Source organism: Orcinus orca, chromosome 19, assembly GCF_937001465.1.
Source record: "Orcinus orca chromosome 19, mOrcOrc1.1, whole genome shotgun sequence".
Classification (NCBI taxonomy): Eukaryota; Metazoa; Chordata; class Mammalia; order Artiodactyla; family Delphinidae; genus Orcinus; species Orcinus orca.
In genome coordinates, this window is record NC_064577.1 from 5,710,315 (window position 1) to 5,735,574 (window position 25,260).

General features: G+C 36.2%; 1 protein-coding gene across 5 annotated transcripts in view; it reads left to right on the forward strand.

Annotated features, from left to right (window-relative positions):
• The window catches only part of TAOK1 (TAO kinase 1), a 149,543-nt gene that overhangs the window by 102,215 nt on the left and 22,068 nt on the right, over positions 1-25,260 (forward strand). For 4 of the 5 annotated variants that reach the window (XR_007473358.1, XR_004481959.2, XM_033423321.2 and 1 more), the window contains 8 exons: positions 1,779-1,872; positions 3,418-3,499; positions 5,967-6,134; positions 8,015-8,218; positions 11,817-11,951; positions 17,131-17,367; positions 19,790-19,918; positions 23,925-24,128. Coding sequence is in view for 3 of the 5 variants with exons in the window: in XM_033423321.2 (XP_033279212.1) it covers positions 1,779-1,872; positions 3,418-3,499; positions 5,967-6,134; positions 8,015-8,218; positions 11,817-11,951; positions 17,131-17,367; positions 19,790-19,918; positions 23,925-24,128 (1,253 nt within the window). In the remaining 2 variants the exon portion in view is untranslated. The remainder of the gene's footprint in view (positions 1-1,778; positions 1,873-3,417; positions 3,500-5,966; positions 6,135-8,014; positions 8,219-11,816; positions 11,952-17,130; positions 17,368-19,789; positions 19,919-23,924; positions 24,129-25,260) is intronic. The other variant, XM_033423323.2, reaches the window with a different exon arrangement.

A 25,260-nucleotide genomic window follows, 5' to 3' on the forward strand; every position in this document is an offset into this window, starting at 1 on the left:
ATATAGATATTTAATGTGCATGTATGCCCTAACTCTATCCACTGAGAGGATCTAAGAACAGTGACACCTCAGTAGCAGTGAGTACATCCGTTGCCATAGTTTCTTGGAGTGGGGAAAGTACAAGATGCTCCTGGAACATCTTAGTGTGCCAGAAAGCAAGGAAGGATCAAGGAGTGATGGGGCCACGTGAAAAAAATAGAAGCCATCATAAAAAGGTTCTTAATGCTCAAATGTGAGGCAGTTTGAACATCAAAATAAATGATAATAGCAGGTTATAACTTATTAAATAAATAGAAGTCTACAAGTCCATATAATAAAGAATAAAATGAAAGTTTTATGAAAAACAGGATATTTATATAAGTACCTTCTCACAAAATACTTGTTAATTACAAAGACAAAAAGAGAAACTACTGTGAAGAAGCCTGGTAGACACCACCGTAAGTGATCAAAGTGAACACCATCAATAATGAAACCATTTGAAATCATACATCATCTTATAGAATAAATTAGAAAAATATAACATTTACTTCTGTGATATTCCTGCCAAAGTTGTATAGCCCAAATTTAATTATTAGGACCAACCCAAATTGAGGGGTATTCAAGAGTCTTTTATACTTCAAAATTGTCAAGGTCATGACTTGAGCGCACCTTAAGAGACTGGAAAAAGAAGAGGAAATTCAACCCAAAATAAGCAGAAGAAAGAGAATAAAATATCAAAGCAGAAATCAGTTAAATAGAAAGCAGAGAAGCAATAGAGAAATCAGTGAAACCAAAAGCTAGTTGTTTGAGAAAATTAATAAAATTGGTAAACCACTAGCCAGATTGATCAGGAAAAGAAGAGAGAAGACACAATATCAGGAATAAGAGGTGACATCACTACAGATTTTACAGGTATTAAAAGAATTATAGGGACTTCCCTGGTGGTCCAGTGGTAAAGAATCCACCTTCCAGTGCAGGGGACGCAGGTTCGATGATCCCACATGCCGTGGGGGCAACTAAAACCCATGCGTGACAACTACTGAGCTCGCACACCTCGACGAGAGAGCCCGCGTGCCACAAACTACAGAGCCCCCGCACACCACAACTAGAGAGAGAAAGCACAAATGCCACAACTAGAGAGAAGCCTGCACACCACAACGAAGAGCCCATGCGGCAATGAAAGATCCCTCACGCTTTAACGAAGACACCCCACCCCACCCCACCCCCCACCCCCACCCCCCCCGGCCCTGTGACGCAACTAAGACCCAACGCAGCCAAAAAATAAAGAAAAGAAAGGAGGGAGGGAGGAAGGGAGGGAGGGAAGGAGGAAGGAAGGAAGGAAGGAATTATAAGGAAATACTATGAACAACTTTGTTAATAAATTTAACAAGTTAGATAAAATAGATAATTTCCTTGAAGGATGCAAATGACCAAAGGACGTTTTTGCTACAGAGGACATTATTGGGATACTCGATTGAAACTTGAATGGGGTTTGAGGATTTAGATGATAGTCATGTATCAGTATTAATGGTCGGTTTAATGGCTGTGTTATGGTTTTTTAGTATGAGAATATGTTTAGGAAATATACACTAAAGTATTTAGGAAGGGTGGGGCATCATGCCAGCAATTTACTGTACATTGACTCACTTGAAAAAGTTCTTTGAACTCTACTTGAAATTTTTTTTGCTAAGTTTAAAATTATTTCAAAAAAAAACAAAAACAAAAAAACTTTAACAATACTTGTATGTCCCTGTATAACAGGCACATATTTTAACAGGAAAGTTTTCTTTCTTTTACAGCGGAAAGGAAGCCTCCTTTATTTAATATGAATGCAATGAGTGCCTTATATCACATAGCCCAAAATGAATCCCCTACACTACAGTCTAATGAATGGTGAGTATTGCTAAGAGATATATTACTCGACATTGTATAAATTAAATGCTTTTTCATAATGTTATCAAAGTGATTTCATTTCAATTAGGTAAAATATATTACCTGAAAAGATATTAAAATAGGTTATATCATGTTTATCCTTTATTATGTCTGCTTTCTTAGCATATATATAACTTAGTTCAGAAACAAAGGATAGATGATGCCACATGGAAACAAAAAGTATTTGCTTTTCACAAAAAAATTATATTTAGTTTTTTGAACTTTAGGAACATACATAACCCTGATTATATAATAAATAGCATGATTTAAACATAATATTTTATAACTAAAATATAGATTGCCACAACCTGTAGTGAAGTTCAGTTGGAGAATGGTTTATAATTTATATAGTATAAGACATAGGTAAAATGGTTTGATTTATCAGAATTACCAGATAATTCATAACTTTGGAATCATTCTAATTGTTATTATGACATTTGTTATTCAGACTGCTTAATGTTTTTTTTCTTCTAGTGCTTCCTTGTTGTGATAAAATTACATTCATTCATGTAAAAAAGTTTATGGAGAACTGATTGACAGTTTTAGAAAATGAGGATTTTTATCAGAAAATTTTACTGGGAAATTAATTCCTCAGGTGTATCTAGCATTTGAAAAATTCCAGGGGTATATGTAGCATATTTAATAAATATTTTTAAAAAGGTAGACGCATAAGTTAGCAATACTTTATTTTTTAAGGATTAATTAACACACATTCATAGTTCTTAGTACTTTTGTAGATATACATAGAAGGAATCTTTTGGCTCAGACTTTAGTATTATGGTACATATAAGTAATAAATATATTGAACACAGACTGTCTTCACACTGTGTTCAATTGATACGCTGGGGATTCAAAAAAGAGTTCCTTTTTTGCTTGTAAAGAACTTAAGGTCTTCTTTGAATATTACAAACATCGATGGAGAAATTATTACTGGCTTACTCATTGAACTCTCATCAGTAACACTATATAATAATAATGTGTTAAGACTTCTGATGTTTTAAAAAAATATCTCAATTGGTTTTCTGGATTTAATGGAAGTTTTATCCATTTGCTCTAGGACATCAAATACTTAGGTATACAAAATGCTCCCTTCAAAGCAAATGGAGTGATATTCTGAATCACTCTATACAGAAGATGATCCAGGGGGCAAAGAAGAAAGAAAGGTGGCTTATAGAAAGGAAAAAAAAATAAAGTTATCTTAGATTTGAATGCTAAAAGGAAAATATTGGCTTTTCTAATTTTCCCTCAATATACAATGAGTTATGATATTTTAAATGTGGGAGCAGAATTTTAAAATAATCTGTGCAAATTTATCTTCGGAAAATGGTGAAGATTCATTGGTTGCTTTAGATAACTTTTCATAGATATATATGAAATGTATATAGTATCTCCTTTTTTTATCATTTCTTTTCCATCCCCCCTCCCACCAGTAGGCACATGCCTTGTTTTGTGGATGTTTTTAAAGGAAATAGCAATATGTTCACTTGATACTTTCCTTTACAATAGGTCTGATTATTTTCGCAACTTTGTAGATTCTTGCCTCCAGAAAATCCCTCAAGATCGCCCTACATCAGAGGAACTTTTAAAGGTCAGTTCAATTATACTCTGTTTTCTACCCCTAAGAAATTATTTAAGAATGTGTTTTATTTTTCTTTGATTCTGCATCAGTATTAAGTATTCTCTACTAGTTTTTAATTAAAATGCTAATTTTGTATACTGTTCTCTCTTGAGACTCTTCTTAGATGCTAAATTTTTTCATTTATTTTTTGAAAATTGATTGTTTTTACTGTGTCTGGATAGTTATTTTGGATATAGTTAAATATCCAAAATAGTACCAAATGGCTAAATTTTTATATGTGCAATAATATATTCATGAGTTATAATTACAAATTTTAATTCATGTGGAACAATATCATATTTCAAAGTTGGTAAAGCATAGTTTAACTTTGGATCTAATTTTTATATCTACCATACTTTATGTATTTTTCTGTCCTGTATTAAAATAATATGAAAGAAAGAAATGACATGTAATATATTTACAAAAATATTGTGGGAGGAAAGAGATTTTAAAAGAAACTGTTAAAATGGATATCATTTATCCTTTTTGGAAATACATTTTTCTAACTTAGCAATGAAAATATTTTTTAAATCATGTAAATTCTATTCAGTTTTCACTAACTTTCATTGCCTAATTTAAATAAATGATTGGTATATGCTTCCTGTTCTCAAAAATTTTATTTCATTTGGCAGTTGACTGTCTTATTAATAGCAGTAATAGTATTGTTGAACTTAATATAGTTCTTAAAACATCTACATAAAGCAATAGTAAGTAGATTTGATTCTCTTTGTGACCCTAAGAAATCTTGTTGATTTTTCACTCTAAAATTTAAGTAGCCTATTTTTATATGAATGTTTTAGAATTTCAGAGGGATTCAGTTTATTTTCACCAACGCACATCAATTAAAGATACAAAGAAATTGAAAGGATCTTATATATATTCAATAGTATTATTTGCAACTTTAGCATGTAGAAGAGCAGTATAAAGTTTCAGTAATGCTTGGGGAATTTTAGGCAGTAAGCGCACTCATACCGTCAGAAATGAAAGCTTGAATAAATTGGTACTCACAATAGCAACAAAAGATTTAGTAAAGCTAGGAATTATATTAGTGAAAAATAAGCAAGATCTATATGTAGAAAACTGTCAAACTTAGAAATATTTCTAAATATATTATTTTTGGGTAAGAAGACTGAATATTGTAAATAGTGGTACATACCAAGCTAAGGCTTAGGAAAAAGGAAGAATGTGATTTGCTTCTTACACTTGTCTAATATAGGTGAAAGAAGCTCTTTGGGTATAACCCAACCCACCAGGCCTAGGTATTTGGTATTTGGTGATTAGGTCCCAAGTCTGTATATAGTATTCATTTACCTGGTCCATAGTGTGTATTGGCACAGCCTTATTGGAAACGATAGGAAGTAGCTATCAAGTGCTTCTTTCCCTTTGGCCTAATGACATTTCTTTCACAATCCATCATAAAGAAAAAAATTAATAGAAAAAAGGTGTTTTTTACATATGAAGCTATTTATCTCAGAATTAAAAGTTGGAAATAAACTGTCCAGAATTAGGGTAATGGTTAAATAATTATGGCATAAAGATTTGATGAAATATTCTGTAGGCATCATGTTTATGAGTTTGAAATAACAATACTTATGATAGTGAAAGTAGAATCAAATATGATATAGTTAGGACTCTGCATAGAGAAGAAATAAATTTGGCTAACAAAGGACGTAAAAGTGTTACAAAAATTCAAGGGTATCTCATGAACTCAAGGACAGAAGGTATCTTTCTGCAATCTATATACTAACTGTATCTACAAAACAAAAGTCTATACATAGAAAATTTCTGAAAAGAAAGGTATCAAAATGTAGCAGTGATATTCTAAAGTTGGAATTGTTCTTTCTACTTTATTTGATAACGTTAAGCTTTATTAAATGTTAGTGGTAAAAATCACTAATAATATAATGGCTTTTAATCAACTGCTAGTGTTTTATGAAGAGTATTGTTTATGCAACATACAAAGAAAACCATAATATCCAGGTTTATATTACATAATTCACCATCAGTAAATGCATTTCTGTTGAAACCTAATAAAACTCAGAACTGACGTGCCTTTTCTGTGAAATCAACAGTTATAAGAATATGTAAACCTTTATTTAGCCTTTGTTTAGGGCTCTAACTGGACTTACCTCTTAGTGTTTAATTAAACCCTTTTATCATTTCAACTCTGCATTTTCAGTTGACCAACAAAAGTATGATGTGCAAAGTTTTTATAAAATGTACGGAGGTAGTTACGTAGGCAGAGAGTGAATATATGTAAATGACAGTTTCATAAATATAAGATGTCAGAAATGTAATAGAATTAAATAGCTATAGATTATATGCGTTATCTATCATGATTATTCAGGATAGTATCTCTAGGGTCTAAGAAGGGGTACATTTGTACTAACTGAAAAATATATAGATTTCAACTTGACTTTTACATTCTCTTATCCAGCACATGTTTGTTCTTCGGGAGCGCCCTGAAACGGTGTTAATAGATCTTATTCAGAGGACAAAGGATGCAGTAAGGGAGCTGGACAATCTGCAGTATCGAAAGATGAAGAAACTCCTTTTCCAGGAGGCACATAATGGACCAGCAGTAGAAGCACAGGAAGAAGAAGAGGTAGTAATTTAGAAATGATGCAAATATTGAGCTCTCTTCATTGGCTTCTTTACTTATGCAACTTGTCTTTTACATCACGAATCTCTTACATCAGTGGTTCTCAGGTTGTGTTTTCTTAACACTGGTCCTGTAAGATCCCAGGTGGGAAAAAAGGGTTTTGTGTTCTTTAAATCCAGTCCCTTCATAGTGCACATTGGCATACATAGTAAAGCTCTGAGAAGTCTTGTATTAAAGAAACTGGTTCAACTTTGTTTAATCTGGTCCCTCTCAAATATCTTGGACACTGAACCCTTTTTTTTGCCTGCTTGTCCAGTTGTGTGGGACATGCTTTTGAAAGTATTTGAAACTATAGACTCTGGAAGTTGACAGTACTCACTCACAAGTCATTAGAAAGTTACCAAGCATTCTTCCAGGGACACTTCTTTTCAGTTCTGCATACTTTGATTCCATCTACGCAGTTCTAAAATACTCATTTTACAAATGAGTAAAAGCAAGGGTCAGTGGTTAACTCACTGTAGGTAGAGCCATATGGGTTCAAATTCAAATAGCTGTCACTCTTAAGGTCAAGTTCTTTCCCTGTTGCCTTTTAGGGAGAATGGAAATATAAATTTGCAATGGATATGTTACAGAACTTTCTCACATGGAAATATACATATAAAGCTATCTTTTTTACTGTAAATATTTTCAGTTTTCTTCTTTGCTTCTGTCAGAATTCCAGAGCTTTGATTTGTTTTTTCTGTTTTCCAGTGAGAGAGATCACTTTGCATTCTGAAACTAGGAGCAGCAGTTAATTACTTTTATTTTTAATAGTGCTACGTAATTAATGAACTATAAAATGCAAGATTTTATTAACCTACAGTTTTGGGTATTTTTGTTTTATTTTTTAGTTCTTTTGATAGTCTTTTGAAAATTGTTTTGGGTTATTCTAGATATATGAAACAAAGTTGTGGTAAAGTAAAGTTGTGAAATTAATAAGATTCTCATGTAGTTTAATCTATAACAGCATCTCTGTTAGGCTAGAGACATAAGAAAAGTTCCTCTATATATACCATGTGTCCATATTTATTAAATTCTGCATATCTTATAGAATTTTGGTATGGTAAGACTATTGTAATGTTGGTACCCAGATACCATGGCTTGCCTGGTTACTTCACAAAAACATTCTTGTGATTGTGATTAAATATATATGTAATACATAATTTTTAATTTACAGAAAAATAGGAATTAAATTATTTGGTGGTAGAAGGATAGGTTAGAGACTATATTTTAAATAAGAAAGAAAAATACACTTCAAAAGGCTTCAACAAAAAAATAACAACTAAAAGGAGTTGTTTCTAGGATTTTTTTTTTTAAAGGTTGGGGCTTGTCTTTTGTTTCTTGGAAGCGCAGAATCCTAACCACTGGACCGACACGGAATTCCCGTGTAAGATCCCAGGTGGGAAAAAAGGGTTTTGTGTTCTTTAAATCCAGTCCCTTCATAGTGCACATTGGCATACATAGTAAAGCTTCTTTTAACGATGGGAATCATTGAGAAATGAGCAGAATCTCTCTATATAACCCATGAGATGTGTGGTAAAAATGAATTTCAGAAAGTGTCAAACAATTTAGAGAAAATGCTGTACTTTGGAAATAACCCAAAACTGATAAACTGCCTTTTTCACACAGTTGGTTTGGTTTTTGTTATTTACCTGTTGGTCATTTTTATTTGTTTATTTTTCTGTTAGCAGTTGGTTAACTTCCTGGTCTCACCAAATAAAGGAAATGTCTCATGATACACCTCTGACTTTCTAAAGACTGTGTGCCAAGCAGTGTGCTTGGTGCTTATGTTCAAGAAATCGGAAGAGATACAGATATTTGAACCTAATGCTCTTTTTCCTTAGGAACAAGATCATGGTGTTGGACGGACAGGAACAGTGAATAGTGTTGGAAGTAATCAGTCTATTCCCAGTATGTCCATCAGTGCCAGTAGCCAAAGCAGTAGTGTTAACAGTCTTCCAGATGCCTCGGATGACAAGAGTGAGCTAGACATGATGGAGGGAGACCACACAGTGATGTCTAATAGTTCTGTCATCCATTTAAAACCTGTGAGTATTTGGATTTCAGTGAAAAAAAATTTCAACTTTGGTAAATAATTTTCTTCATCTGATTAGTTTAAGAGGAGTTTTTTTTTTTTCTGGATTTTTGTATTTTATTTTATTTATTTTTTTATACAGCAGGTTCTTATTAGTCATCAGTTTTATACACATCAGTGTATACATGTCAATTCCAATCGCCCAATTCAGCACACCACCATCCCCACCCCCCCCCGCGGCTTTCCCTCCTTGGTGTCCATACGTTTGTTCTCTACATCTGTGTCTCAACTTCTGCCCTGCAAACCGATTCATCTGTACCATTTTTCTAGGTTCCACATACATGTGTTAATATACGATATTTGTTTTTCTCTTTCTGACTTACTTCACTCTGTATGACAGTCTCTAGATCCATCCTCGTCTCAACAAATGACCGAATATCGTTCCTTTTTATGGCTGAGTAATATTCCATTGTATATATTTACCACATCTTCTTTATCCATTTGTCTGTCGATGTGCATTTAGGTTGCTTCCATGACCTGGCTATTGTAAATAGTGCTGCAATGAACGTTGGGGTGCATGTGTCTTTTTGAATTATGGTTTTCTCTGGGTATATGCCCAGTAGTGGGATTGCTGGATCATATGGTAATATATTTTTAGTTTTTTTAAGGAACCTGCATACTGTTCTCCATGGTGCCTGTATCAATTTACATTACCACCAACAGTGCAAGAGTGTTCCCTTTTCTCCACACCCTCTCCAGCATTTGTTGTTTGTAGATTTTCTGATGATGCCCATTCTAATTGGTGTGAGGTGATACCTCATTGTAGTTTTGATTTGCATTTCTCTAATAATTAGTGATGTTGAGCAGCTTTTCATGTGCTTCTTTGCCATCTGTATGTCTTCTTTGGAGAAATGTCTGTTTAGGTCTTCTGCCCATTTTTGGATTGGATTGTTTGTTTCTTTAATATTCAGCTGCATGAGCTGTTTATATATTTTGGAAATTAATCCTTTGTCCATTGATTTGTTTGCAAATATTTTCTCCCATTCTGAGGGTTGTCTTTTCGTCTTGTTTATAGTTTCCTTTGCTGTGCAAAAGCTTTTAAGTTTCATTAGGTCCCATTTGTTTATTTTTGTTTTTATTTCCATTACTCTAGGAGGTGGATCAAAAAAGATCTTGCTGTGATTTATGTAAAAGAGTGTTCTTTCTGTGTTTTCCTCTAAGAGTTTTATAGTGTCCGGTCTTATATTTAGGTCAGTAATCCATTTTGAGTTTATTTTTGTGTATGGTGTTAGGTAGTGTTCTAATTTCATTCTTTTACATGTAGCTGTCCAGTTTTCCCAGCACCACTTATTGAAGAGACTGTCTTTTCTCCATTGTATATCCTTGCCTCCTTTGTCATAGATTAGTTGACCGTAAGTGCATGGGTTTATCTGGGCTTTCTATCTTGTTCCATTGATCTATGTTTCTGTTTTTGTGCCAGGACCACATTGTCTTGATTACTGTAGCTTTGTAGTATAGTCTGAAGTCAGGAAGTCTGATTCCTCCAGCAAGAGTGGAGTCTCTGTTTCCCCCAGCCCTGTCGAAGTCCTGCAGTCAAATCCCACTAGGCTTCAAAGTCTGATTCTCGAGGAATTCCTCCTCCCGTTGCCAGACCCCCAGGTTGGGAACCTGACGTGGGGCTCAGAACCTTCCCTCGAGTGGGTGGACTTCTGTGGTAAAAGTGTTCTCCAGTCTGTGAGTCACCCACCCAGCAGTTATGACATTTGATTTTACTGTGATTGTGCCCCTCCTACCGTCTCATTGTGGCTTCTTCTTTGGATGTGGGGTGTCTTTTTTGGTGGGTTCCTGTGTCTTCCTGTCGATGATTGTCCAGTAGCTAGTTGTGATTCTGGTGTTCTCGCAAGAGGGAGTGAGAGCGCGTCCTTCTACTTCGCCATCTTGGTTCCTAATCCCCTTCGAGATTTTTCTTTTATTTTCTTTGCTGTTTCAGAAGTTTTGAACAATTTTAGGTAACTTATTTTAGAATGGCAGTAGGCTTGTTAATTCCCAATGTAATGTCTGCATTTGGGAAACTAATGTTTTGAGAATACAAAAAGAATATTTTTAAAAATCTTAGAAGAAAAAATACAGAAATACTATGTATAATGTATTATTTGAAGTTACTTAGATGGAAAATAAAGTATTTAAAAATAGTAGATTAAAAAAAAACTAGTAGGTTTATAATGAAATTCATTATAATATAACAGTTGCCTTTGAAGAGTGGGAGAATGGGTTAGGATGGGTGGTGACCAAAAGTGACTTTTGCGTTATCCATAATGTTTACATCTTTAAGATTTAGTGTAATTAAAGAAAAGTATAAATTCTGGGTTTAGGAAATACTGGTGTTTAGTACATTAGTCTTCATACTTTCAAATGCAACATTTTGAATTTTCTTGAAAATATTTGAAGATCAGATAACTCCTTTTAGCAGTTAATAGGAATGCTTCCTTTTAAACTTCACAGCTTAGTGTTACCTAGAAAGTTATTAGGAACAATAGCTAAAAGGTGGAACCAATCCAGGTGTTCCTCAACAGATCAATGGATAAACAAAACCATGGTATATACATACGATGAATATTTTTCAGCTGTAAAAAGGAATGAAATTCTGATATATGCTACAACATTAGTGAACCTTGAAAACATTATGCTAAGTGATATACGTCAGATGTAAAAGGACAAATAATGTATAATTCCACTTATATGAACTATCTAGAATAGGCAAATTCATAGAGACAGAAAGTGGATTAAAGGTTACCTGGGGCTGACTGAAGGATGAAATGGAGAATTTTTGCTAATGGATACAGAATTTCCATTCGGGGTGATGGAAAAGTTTGGGAAATAGTGGGGATGGTGGCACAGCATTGAAAATGTAATCAGCGCCCCTGAATTGTATACGTAAAAATGGTTAAAATGGAAAAATTTATATTACAAATGTTTTAACACACAGTTTTCAAGAATGATTTAGTTAAGTAGTGTTATTTAGGGAAAAACCATGTTTAATTTTTATATTCTTAGGTAAGAGGATTAGCTGTAAAAAGATTATTCCCACAATTAGTTGGTTGCTAGTTGACTTCCTCTTCAGTTAATGAACTAAGGTATATGTCAAGAAAGACATAAGTTCTCAAAATTTGTATAACTATTTTTTGTTTACTTGGGCAAATGGCAGAAGTATTATAAAGATCTTTTTAAACTATATTATTACTTTTAAAGCCCAAGAGCCTTAGAGTAATTAATTTTATTACTGCTGTTTAAAATACTGGCTGCATGCTTTATTATCTTCGTTTTTAAGTTATGTTAAAACTTTTTAATTTTGCATTTAATGACTGTTAATAACTCTAGCCATATACATTTCCTTATCATGAATCTGTGTGCTATTTCATACACTGAGGAAATAATGTCTCCTGATTCAAATTGTGTTGAAAATAAAATGTCAGCATTCCCATTTTTTGTTTTTGCTTTTTAAGATTATGTCTTTGAGATTTATTGATCAAGTTGTGTTTAAACTTTAACTTTCTTGAAAGTTCACATGAACTGTGTTGGCCTTAGGTAGTAATGTCTGTTTCTTTGCCTAGGAGGAAGAAAATTACAGAGAAGAGGGAGATCCTAGAACAAGGGCATCAGATCCACAATCTCCACCCCAAGTATCTCGTCATAAATCACACTACCGTAATCGAGAACACTTTGCTACTATACGGACGGCATCACTGGTATGTACTACTGCAAATTAGAAATATATTTTTCATGTTGGACCTTGGCACCTATACTCAAGTATAATTATCTCTTTTTTTTTTTTATTCTGGGTTTATTTTGCAAAACATTTATTTAACATTTAATTACCTCTTATGAGAAAGATATTATACAAAGCACTCTGAGAGATGTGTACACAAATAAGAAATATATTTGAATATATTGAATTAGCTTGAGAGGGCTAAAAGGTACTAAATAGGAATTCAGATTACCTTTGAATCGGGGCATAAAGGGAGTATTTATAAAATAAATCATCTGAGCCTTTAATAATTAGTTGGTTTTAGGCACAGGGGAGAGGAAAAATGTAATTTCCACCTAAGAATTGACCAAAATGAGGGAGGGGATGTTTGGGAAATAGCAGGTAATCCAATTTGATGTACTCAAAATGTAGTTCTTCTGATTTCCCAAATAATAAAAATGGATTATTTGTTCATTACAAGGATGTTGTTATACTGGGGTACTCATAACCCTAATCAGTCAGATATGTAAGTCCAAAACATGATAAAGGATACTTACTAGGGATAGAAAGAAAATACGTTAAGATATCAAAGGGAAAATAGGTTAGTAGAAAATATGACAGAAAGAAAAAAATATATGGGAGTTATCTGAATTATCAACTACATAGCAGATCTTATAAATCCCATGCTGTGGCCCATGAATCTGAATGATGTCTAAGGTCAAGAACACCATCCCCTGCCATAAGTCAAGTCATTCCTACTATTCTACAACATGTAAATAATTCTTTGAAGAGAGCAAGTAGCAAACAATGATTGCTTAATTTTTTCATGACTATTTTAATAAATACCTGGACAGGGGCCAGCTTGTGGGAAAACATCTTTGTGACTGGGCACATATTAAGTGTTTCCCAAGCAAGCCTTCTGTCTCAAATTTTGGCTCCCTCAAATTAATTAAGGACACTATTTATTTATTTAGTCAGTTAATTAGTTAGTTAGTTAGTTAGTTGTGCTGCGCTGCATGACTTGCAGATGTTAATTCTCCAACCAGGAGTCCTAACCACTGGACCGCCAGGGAGTTCTGTAAGGACAGTCTTAAAAAGTTATGGCTTTAGGGCTTCCCTGGTGGCGCAGTGGTTGAGAATCCGCCTGCCAATGCAGGGGACACGGGTTCGAGCCCTGATCCGGGAAGATCCCACATGCCGTGGAGCAACTAAGCCCCTGCGCCACAATTACTGAGCCTGTGCTCTAGAGCCCGTGAGCCACAACTCCTGAGCCTGTGTGCTGCAACTATTGAAGCCTGCGTGCCTAGAGCCCGTGCTCTGCAACAAGAGAAGCCACTGCAATGAGAAGCCCTCGTACCGCAACAAAGAGTAGCCCCGCTCACCACAAGTAGAGAAAGCCTGTGCGCAGCAACAAAGACCCAACACAGCCAAAAATAAATAAATTAAAAAAAAAAAAGTTTTAGAAAACTTAAGATCCATATCCTTAAACCTAGTAAGTCCATTTATTTCAAGTAAAACATTCAGAGAGTAGGTATATTTGTGTACAAAGATATGAGTAACTATATTATTCAATATGATTACCACGTACCATAACTCAGGCTGGCTTATGCCTTGGATTTTTTTCATACAATAAAATGCGTAGATCTTAGGTATTCAATTTGAAGTATTTTTAGTGGTACACATTATGTTAACCATCGACTAAAAAAAAAAAAAAATTAAAATTTATTGTCATCCCACAAAGTTCCCTCATACCCCTCTTTAGTCAAGTCTCCACTCTCATGACCACCACTTTCTGTTTCTTCACTATTGTTAGTTCTGTTTTTGGATTTTATATAGGTGGAATCACACAGAATGTACTCTTTTGTGTCTGGCTTATTTTGCTCAGCTTAATGTTTCTGAGATTCATCTATATTGTGTTCATCAAAGTTCATTCTTTTTTATTACTGTAAATATATTTCCATTGTGTGAATATACCACAATTTTTTAATCCATTCTTCTATTGAGGAACACTTGGTTTGATTCCTGTTTGGGGCTATTACCCATAAGATTGTTATAAACATTCTTATACAAGCCTTTATGTGAACATTATGTTTTAATTTCTTTTTGGTAAATACCTAAGAGTAGAATTGCTGAGTCATGGGGTATATATATGTTTAACTTCCTCTGTCAAAAAGTTTTCCAGGGCTTCCCTGGTGGCGCAGTGGTTGAGAGTCCGCCTGCCGATGCAGGGGACACGGGTTCATGCCCCGGTCCGAGGATCCCACATGCCGCGGAGCGGCTAGGCCCGTGAGCCATGGCCGCTGAGCCTGCGTGTCCAGAGCCTGTGCTCCATGGCGGGAGAGGCCACAACAGTGAGGGGCCTGCGTACCGCAAAAAAAAAAAAAAAAAAAGTTTTCCAAAATGGTTGTACCATTACACGTGCCTATCAGCAATGTGTAAGAGTTCCAGTTGATCTATATCCGCTCCAGCATTTGGTGTTGTCACTTTTTTTAGCCATTGTAGTGGGTGTGAAATAGAATCTCATAGTGGATTATTTTGTTTGTTTTTTGCATTTCGCTGTGACTAAAGATGTCACCATAATAAGCACATTTTCATGTGCTTATTGTCTATTCATATATCTTTAGTGAAGTGTCTCTTCAACTCTTTTGCCTGGTTTCTTACTCAGATGTTCACATTATAATATTGATTTGTACGAGTTCTTTGTATAGTCTGGATACAAGTATTATATCTCATATATATCTTGCAAATGTTTTCTCTTCATCTGTGGTTTACCTAGTCTTTTTCTTACTGTTGTCTTGATGAGAGGTTAAAATTATTTAGTTTTAAATTCCAATTTAAACAACCAAATTAAAACATAGGTAAAGGACTTGAATAAACATTTCTGCAAAGAATGTAATACAAGTCGCTAACAAGCACATGAAAAGTGCTCAATATCATTTGTCATTTGGGAAATGCAAATCAAAACCACAAAGAGGAACCACCTCACATCCACTAGGATGGCTATTTTTTAAAAAAAAGAGGGCCTTCCCTGGTGGCACAGTGGTTAAGAATCCGCCTGCAAATGTAGGGGACATGGGTTTGAGCCCTGGTGCGGGGAGATCCCACATGCTGCAGAGCAACTAAGCCCGTGTGCTACAACTACTGAGCCTGTGCTCTAGAGCCCATGAGCCATAACTACTGAGCCTGCATGCTGCAACTACTTAAGCCCGCACGCCTAGAGCCCATGCTCCGCAGCAAGAGAAGCCATTGCAGTGAGAAGCCTGTGCACCACAAGAAAGAGTAGCCCCCACTTGCTGCAACTAGAGAAAGCTTGCGTGCAGCAATGAAGACCCAATGCAACCCAAAATAAATAAATAAATAAATTTTAAAAAATAATAATAATGCTGCAGTGAACAGGAAGGTACAAATATCTTTTAAAAAAAGGAGGGCTTCCCTGGTGGCGCAGTGGTTGAGAGTCCGCCTGCCGATGCAGGGGACACGGGTTCGTGCCCAGGTCCGGGAGGATCCCACGTGCCACGGAGCGGCTGGGCCCGTGAGCCATGGCTGCTGAGCCTGCGCATCCGGAGCCTGTGCTCCACAACGGGAGAGGCCACAGCAGTGAGAGGCCCGCGTACCGCAAAAAAAAAAAAAAAAAAGGGAAAGGGCTTCCCTGGTGGCGCAGTGGTTGAGAGTCCGCCTGCCGATGCAGGGGACGTGGGTTCATACCCTGGTCTGGGAGGATCCCACATGCTGCAGAGCGGCTGGGCCCGTGAGCCATGGCCGCTGAGCCTGCGCATCTGGAGCCTGTGCTCTGCAACGGGAGAGGCCACAACGGTGAGGGGCCCTGTGTACCACAAAAAAAAAGAAATTTAAAAAATAAATAAAAATGAATTTAAAAAGGAAAAGAAAAGGAAAAAAAACAAAATAACAAGTGTTGGAGAGAGTGCAGAGAAATTGGAACTCCTGTATATTGCTGGTAGGAATGTAAAATGGTTCAGCTGCTGTGGAAAACAGTTGATGATGCCTCAAAAAGTTAAACATAGATTTACCACATGACCCAGCTGTTCTACTACTAGGTATATACCCAAAAGAATTGAAAACAGTTACTCAAACAAGTACACTACACACATGTTCACAGCAGCACTATTCACAATACCCAAAAAGTGGAAACAACACAGATATTAATATTCACCAGTGGATGAATGGATAAAGAAATTATGGTATATGCAAATAATGGAATATTATTTAGCTATAAAAAGGAATGAAATACTGATACATGCTATATACAACATGGATGAACCTTGAAAACATGCTAAATTAAAGAAGCCAGACACAAAAGGTCACATATGATGCTATTTATATGAAATATCCAGAGTAGATAAATCCATAGAAACAGAAAACAGGTTGGTGGTTACCAAAAGGGGAGAATGGGGAGCAGCTGCATAACAGCTGTCTTTTAAGTATATAGAGGTGGTGGTTGCCTAACATCGTGAATATACTAAATGCTGCTGGGTTGTTCACTTTAAAATGATTAATTTTATATTATGTGAATTTCACCTTAATTAAAAAAATCAGTTTATACATTTTTGTCTTTATAGTCAGTGCTTTTTGTGTCCTGCCCAAGAAATATTTGCCTGCGCTATGGTCATGAAGATATTTTGGGTTTTTTTCTACTTTATGATTCTAGATTTTGTGTTTATGTCAAATCATTCTCAATTTTTGTATATAGAGTGATACAGAAGTCAAGATTTTTGTTTTTGCTTTTATATACAGAGAACCAGTTGCGTCCGCAGAATTTGATGATAACACATTTTTTCCTCTTTGAATTGACTTTTTGGTGGAAAATCAATTGACTAAATATATTTGGGTCTATTTCTAGATTTTATTCTGTTCCTTTGATCTGTTCAGCCTATTCTTCCACCAATTCCACATTGTTTGGATTACTGAAATGTGTGTCTTCCAACTTTTTTTCCCTCAAGATTGTTTTGGCTGTTGTAGGTCCTTTACATTCCAATATAAATTTTAGAACCAGCGTGTCTATTTCTTTAGGAGACTGCCTGGAAATTTAATTGGAAACTGCTCACTGGAATCTCTTACAGTGATTGTCTACTTGGCTAAGTAGTAGAGTGCTCTAAAATGCTTCTGAAATAAAAATGTTTTCCTTAATTTTATTCTTTTCTCTCCATTGTTTGTGTGTCTAGGTTACAAGGCAAATGCAAGAACATGAGCAGGACTCTGAGCTTAGAGAACAAATGTCTGGCTATAAGAGAATGAGGCGGCAACATCAAAAGCAGCTGATGACTCTGGAAAATAAGTTAAAGGCTGAGATGGATGAACATCGCCTCAGATTAGACAAAGATCTTGAAACACAACGTAACAATTTTGCTGCAGAAATGGAGAAACTTATCAAGAAACATCAGGCTGCTATGGAAAAAGAGGTGGCCAATTCAGTATTACTATTTTATTTACTCTAGATTGTAACCATCTCAGAATTAACCAAGATGGCATTGTGATGTTAGGATATATCTTCCCCAGAACCAAGCAAATCAGTTGGGGAAAAGAAGAAACATTTATATAAATTGTGTAATATTAAGTACTGAGTCTGGGAAGCAACAGATGTGGGATTATTTCCTGACACTGATAGTTTTATAGTATCACAGTGGGTAAATCATGCAACCATTCTAGGCCCTAGGTACCCTGATTATCTGAGGAGTTTGTTAATCACCTATCAATAGGTGATTTAGGTCTCGAAAAATCATTCATGATTCTCTTCTCTGTGATTTTTGGAGACCTATCTTAAATTTATAGCAGCATTTTAATATCAGAGAATAATTGAAGATTATAGAGAATGTTAGAGATAATAAAAGAGGTTCAGATTAAGATTTAGCCCATTTGTGGGTTTTTAAAAAAATATTTATTTATTTATGGCTGCATTGGGTCTTCACTGCTGAACGCAGGCTTTCTCTAATTGCAGCGAGCGGGGGCTACTCTTTGTTGCAGTTCAGGGCTTCTCTTGTTGCAGAGCACGGGCTCTAGGTGTGCGGGTTTCAGTAGTTGTGGCACACAGGCTCAGTAGTTGTGGTTCACAGGCTCTAGAGCTCAGGCTCAGTGGTTGTGGCACACAGGCTTCGTTGCTCTGTGGCATGTGGGATCTTCCCAGACCAGGGCTCGAACCCGTGTCCCCTGCATTGGCAGGCGGATTCTTAACCACTGCACCACTAGGGAAGTCCCAGCCCATTTGTTTTTTGGTGTTTTTTTTTCATTTATGGCTGTGTTGGGTCTTGGTTGCGGCACGTGGGATCTTTCGTTGTGGCGCCCGGGGTCTTCGTTGCGGCTCACAGGCTTCTGTCTGGTTGTGGCGCATGGGCTCGAGAGTGCATGGGCTCTGTAGTTGTGGCACGTGGGCTCCAGAGCCCGTGGACTCTGTAGTTTGCCATAAGCGGGCTCTCTAGTGGAGGCACGTGGACTTAGTTGCCTTGCAGCATGTGGGATCTTAGTTCCCCAACCAGGGATTGAACCTGCGTCCCCTGCATTGGAAGGCCGATTCTTAACCACTGGACAACCAGGGAAGTCCCAGCCCATTTGTTTTTTTACAAATAAGTGTCATTTTACTATATGATTTAAGTATATTTTTTTAGGACTCTTGTTACGTGAGACCTTTTTTTTTAATGTTTTTGATGTCCCATCAGTTAAATTTTATTTTGATAGTCACACTTGTCAGGTAAAATGTAAGCTTCTCTGTAAATTCACACAATATCTAGAAATGTGTCTGGCTTGTCCACATTGAGGCATTATTTATTATAGTTACCCTGTTCAGCCTTTCCCCCTAAAATAGAAGAACTACTCTCTCATAATAGAGAATTTGGCAAAATAATTTACGGAGTAAATAATTATTTGCTTTTGAAGTAATTTGATGAAAGAATGTATAGATATTTAGAATCCTGTTGGACATGGGGTAGTATTTTTAATAACTCGGGAAGAGGTAGATACATATTTAGAAAAGCAAATCATGAAACAGGATGTGCAATATGATTACAGATTTATTTAAAATGTATGTATGCATAGAAGTAAATAGGAAGAGTGTGCACCAAAATGTTTATATTGGTTATCTCCGGGTGGTAAAATCATACAAGATTTTTTTGTGTTTTCCTGTATTTCCTAAATGATCTACAATGAATATGCATTGCCTATATAATCAAAAATAAAACAGTATGATATGTATCTAATATTTAATATTTTCATATTACTTAATATATAAGTTAAAGGTCAGGGTTTTGGGGCTTCCCTGGTGGCGCAGTGGTTGAGAGTCCACCTGCCGATGCAGGGGACACGGGTTCGTGCCCCGGTCCAGGAAGATCCCATATGCCGTGGAGTGGCTAGGCCCGTGAGCCATGGCCGCTGAGCCTGTGCGTCCAGAGCCTGTGCTCCGCAACGGGAGAGGCCACAGCAGTGAGAGGCCCGCGTACCGCAAAAAAAAAAAAAAAAAAAAAAAAAAGGTCAGGGTTTAATTTGAAGAGGAGTATATTACATTATTTAATATACAAATCAATCTAGATAAAAGGTCATTACTTAATTATATTTGTGGATAGATATATATCTGTTTTATTTTCTTGGGGGAGGACATGTAAAATTTTTAAAAAGGTGAAAACATTTTGATTTTGTAAAAGATCAACATATTAAAGATGAGTTCCATTTTACTGGTTCTCTGAAATTCAAATAATAAGATGCTGAGTAATTGGTATTGGTAATGCTTATACTGATTTTATGTTCTTAAGGGTAAAAATATCCTTAGTGGTATATATTAAACTGTTGCTTTGAATCTACTTAACTAATTTGATCCATTTTTTAAATTTCCCATAGGCTAAAGTGATGGCCAATGAAGAGAAAAAGTTTCAGCAACATATTCAGGCCCAACAGAAGAAAGAACTAAACAGCTTTTTGGAGTCCCAGAAAAGAGAATATAAACTTCGAAAAGAACAGCTTAAGGAGGTATCTATTTTATAAAAATTTTCACGCCAGTTGTCTACTTATTGATTTTATCTATTGATGTTGATTGACTCATAGAACCATTAGGATAAATTCTTCTTCTGTTGTTTGTGGCCACTAAATGTTTACCAGTTTGAATGAAGGCAAACTTTAATCAGTTATTCTTCAACAGTTACTCTTCAACAGATATCTTCAATTGAGTAGGATCTAAAAAGAATCATCTCCTAAAAATATAAATTATTTTATTTATAATAGTTTTCGTATGCACTTACTAAATAACTGACTCACGAGAAATAAAATACTTGAGCTGTGATCGATGTGGAAGCAACTTAAGGGCGGCTGGCCTGGGCTCAGGGCTAGAATCCCTGAGGACCCAGGAAAGGGCAAGGAGGCGGGTGGCAGGCTCCCCAAGGACGGGTCTGAAATCATCAGGATCTAGACGGGTATTGGGCTTCAGGACATTTATTTCATGTCCCTCCGTACAGGCCCTGGGGCCAGGTGTGGGGGCAAGAGACCAGGCAGGGGTAGCAATAAATAATGCGGACAGACAGAGCTCCCCTCGAGACAGATGAGATTAAAGGTTACAGGGGAGCCACAATGCCGAGGTGGGGACTGGCAGGGCAGGGGCAGCTGAGAGAGGGAGGGTGAGACCAGGCCCTCATTGTCACCTGCAGCATCCCTTTCCTGCCCCAGCCCCCGCTACTTTGGGGAGGAAGGGAGTCCCCCCCAAAATATACTTGAGCTGTGAAAGGAAGCCACACATTTCTTTTTCTAAAAGTAGACCATACCAGGCTTCCCTGGTGGCTCATGGTTAAGAATACGCCTGCTAGTGCAGGGGACACAGGTACGAGCCTTGCTTCGGGAAGATCCCACATGCCGTGGAGCAGCTAAGCCCATGTGCCACAACTACTGAGCCTGTGCTCTAGAGCCTGCGAGCCACAACTACTGAGCCTGTGTGCTGCAACTACTGAAGCCCACGCGCCTAGAGCCCATGCTCTGCAAGGAGAAGCCACCGCAATGAGAAGCCCGTGTACCGCAACGAAGAGTAGCCCCTGCTTGCCTTAACTAGAGAAAGCCTGCGTGCAACAACGAAGACCCATCGCAGCCAAAAATAAATAAATATATTTAAAAAAAAAGAAAAACTTAGACCATTCCTTCTTACTTTTGGCTCAGAAGATTACAATAATTTGTTCATAGAGTAAGGATAAGAGGCATATTTGCTCATCACATTTTCTTTAATAGCAAAACATGCTGATTATTTATTTACGATTCCACGATTTCATATTTATTTGCTCTCCATGTGCTGCATTTTTGAACTTCTTTTAAAAGCAGATGTAGTCTGACTTTGAAGAACACCTTGATTGTTCCAAGGCAGTTTCTGAAAGGGGGTAACTATTCAGGATAGTAGTCAGGAGAGAGAAATGATATGTCTCAATTTAGACCCCCTTTTACAGACTGATTGACTGAAATTTTTAGTCCATGTAATTAATTATTAGGGCACTGATAAATTAATTGGTCTTGATAAAATAATAGTAATCTCTTTGCTAGTAATGCTTTTATTTGTGTAGGAATTTATAGTCACTTATTTAAATGTTATTATGGACATATTGTTGGCACAAAAGCTTGCTCTGTATACGCTGCCAACTGAGCTTCATTGAAAAGATTTTTCTAACTCTAAAGGGTATAACCTGTAATATATTCCTGTGACTGTAATACAAAAGCCAAACTCTATATTGGCACACTGGGTTTGAAAAGACTGTAAATAGGTCCCCAACTGTAAATAAATATCCAACAAAATGCAGTTTTACAGATCCGTTTCCCAGTGAAATGAGATTTTCGTTTTATGGGTGCATTGCTTTAGGTAGTCCTTTAAGCATATAACAGGTAGTCCAGCTAATAAATTCGTTTTCTTTTAGAAGCCAAATTAGTGTGTATTTATGTGTGTGAGTTCATTTAAAACAATCATTTTTAGCATAGAGGAAGGGATATACTAGAATCTTAGTGGAGAAGTTCCCTGGCAAAAGATTTTGAAAAATATACCCAGGTGATTATTTATGTGCCCTTTCTCTTCCGTGTGTACACATATACCCTTAAGTTTAGAACTACTAAAATTTTTTTTATGTGTTTGTATATCTTATGAACTAAAGTTATAAAGAACTGATCTCTTTCTTGAAAACCAGGGGAAGGACCATAAGGTTAGTAGTCTTTGAAAAATTATCTTATACCTAGGAAAGATGGCTTATTTATATACTGTGCAACATTGTTGCTTTTTAGGTTGAAGATATATTAGTATTAATTATCATCCTAGAGTTTGCCTCATTGAGCGCATTGTCAGTGTTCTCATCTGGCCCAATATAAATGCATTTTCATTTAGATAGTTGTAAGATAATATATATATATTTTTGAAGTATAGTTGATTTACAATGTTGTGTTAATTTCTGCTGTACAGCAGAGTGACTCAGTTCTACATATGTATATTCTTTTTCATATTCTTTTCCATTATGGTTTATCACAGGATATTGAATATGGTTCACTGTGCTATGCAGTAGGACCTTGTTGTTTGTCCATCCTATATGTAATAGTTTGTATCTACTAACCCCAAACTCCCAGTCCTTCCCTCCCCACCACCACCACCAGCACGTCTGTTCTCTATACCTGTGAGTCTGTTTCTGTTTGTAGATAACGTTCATTTGTGTCATATTTTAGATTCCGTATATAAGTGATATCATATAGTATTTGTCTTTCTCTTTTTGACTTACTTTGCTTAGTATGATAATCTCTGAGTCCATCCATGTTGCTGCAGAAGGCATTATTTCATTCTTTTTTATGGCTGAGTAGTATTCCATTGTATATATGTACCACATGTAAGGTAATACTTTATTTTCACTTTTATTATTTTTTTATTGGAGTATAATTGCTTTACAATGTTGTGTTAGTTTCTGCTGTACAATGAAATGAATCAGTTATATGTATACCTACATCCCCTCCCTCTTGGACCTCCCTCCCACCTCTGCCCCCCACATCTCCCCCATCTAGGTTTTCGCAGAGCACCGAGCTGAGTTTCCTGTGCTTTATAGCATGTTCCCCACTAGCTCTCTATTTTACACATGATAGTGTATATATGTTAATCCTAATCTCCAAATTCTTCCTACCCTCCCCTTCCCCCCCCTTGTGTCCACAGGACCGTGGAAGGTGATATTTTAAATGCTATAGAAAAGCACTGGTTTTGATTTGTTTAGTTAAATACGATTCATAAAAAGGGTTTCTATTCTCCCATGGTTTTGTTGATTTTCCATTTAATTTCTAAGTCTTTTATACTGAGTCTATCCATAATTTTGCCAAAAACTTAATATTTAGAATGTCAGAAACCAAGAAGTGACACATTAGATGTATATTTGCCCTAATATTAATTCATATAAATAATTTTTACCTGAAAGCACTGCCTTATGTCTCTTCTTGGGAAGCATTTAAAGAATGATGTGTTTTACTTCATTTACCAATATTGTATTCTTTTAAAACTAGTAACCATCATAAATGTAGCTGTGTAAAGCTAAAAGGTATGCATGTTTTCTAGCATACATTTCTCTTTCCTGTCCTACTTCACCGGTTAACTCAAGAAAAGGAAAATATTACCTACCTCCTTAAGGTCATTGCCCTGCCTTGAGCATTAGAAAGGACACAGATTAAGTACTTTTATTTAAATGCACCAAATACCAGATGATATATTCATGCAATTAATTTTTATGTATTTTGAACTGAGTTTTGGTTTTTTTGGTTGTTTTTTTTTTTTGCGGTACGCGGGCCTCTCACTGTTGTGGCCTCTCCCGTTGCAGAGCACAGGGTCCGGACGTGCAGGCTGAGCGGCCATGGCTTACAAGCCTAGCCGCTGCGTGGCATGTGGGATCTTCCCGGACCGGGGCATGAACCCGTGTCCCCTGCATCGGCAGGCGGACTCTCAACCACTGCGCCACCAGGGAAGCCCGAACTGAGTTGTTTTTTATGTTGCCAGGAGCTGAATGAAAATCAGAGCACCCCAAAAAAAGAAAAACAGGAGTGGCTTTCAAAGCAGAAAGAGAATATACAGCATTTCCAAGCAGAAGAAGAGGCTAATCTTCTACGGCGTCAGAGACAATACCTAGAGCTGGAATGCCGTCGCTTCAAGAGAAGAATGTTACTTGGGCGCCATAACTTGGAACAGGACCTTGTCAGGGAGGTACGTTTGAAACGAGAATATTTCCTGAAAGTATGTTTGTCATTTCCCAGACTCAGGGTCTTTGCACTTGTACCTCCCTCAGCCTGAATTCTTCTTCCCTAGATTATCTACATGGCTTGCTTCTTCCCTTCATGTCTCTCCTCAGATACCACCTCCTCAGAAGTGCCTTCCCTAATGTCCAAATCCTTCTTCTCTAAATGTTCTTCTCTGCACTTCTCTCTCTTACACATACACACTTTTTGGGGGTAAGTTTCTCGTCCTGCCTAGAATGGAAATTTTCTAAAGTCACTGGTTTTGTTCCGGTCTTTATATCCCCCTAGTATCTGGCCCATAGTAGGTATTCAATAAATATTTATTAAATACATATTAAATCTGTGAATGAGAGGGGTGTTCATTTTTAAATACCATAAAATTATTGGATACTTTATACCTTTTGAACTGAAATGGGTGCCATTAAGTATGTGTTATCATTTAACACATTTTTTATAATCATGTAATTATTAATTGAGCAAATGTAGAAACTCTTATGCCAGTGAAAACATATTCTCACTATCAGGGATACCTGTGAGCACAGATTAATTTATTTACAAGAGTGGCTTAAAATAAACTTCAAGTATAGCATAATTGTTCAAATTCACTAATAATTAAATAAATTCAAATTAAAACAGTTGCATCAATTAAATAATATAAAGACTAGCAACATTGAATCCTAGTAGTGGCATTGGGAAATGTGCAGTGTTGCTAAGAATATAAATTGATACTGATATATTGATAGATATGCTTTTATCTATCAAATCCACTCCTAGAACTCTATCCTAAAGAAATAATAACATGATTATATGATGCATCATGAATAAACATTTAATGAAAATTTCTTTATCAAGCAAAAAATGGAAAATTATGGTATTGCAAAGCAGAAGCTTACTATGAAACTTAAAAAAAAAAGATCTGTATATACTGATCTGATGTGGATGTATATCCATTATATTAGGTGAAGAAAGCACATTATATGCCTATAATGTATGTTATTCAGTTTTTAAAACTGTATGTTTTTGTGTAATAGATGTTTCACGATAAGCATGGGGAAGGTTGGGAAGCATTTGCACCAAACTGTTGGCCTCTGGAGAAGGGG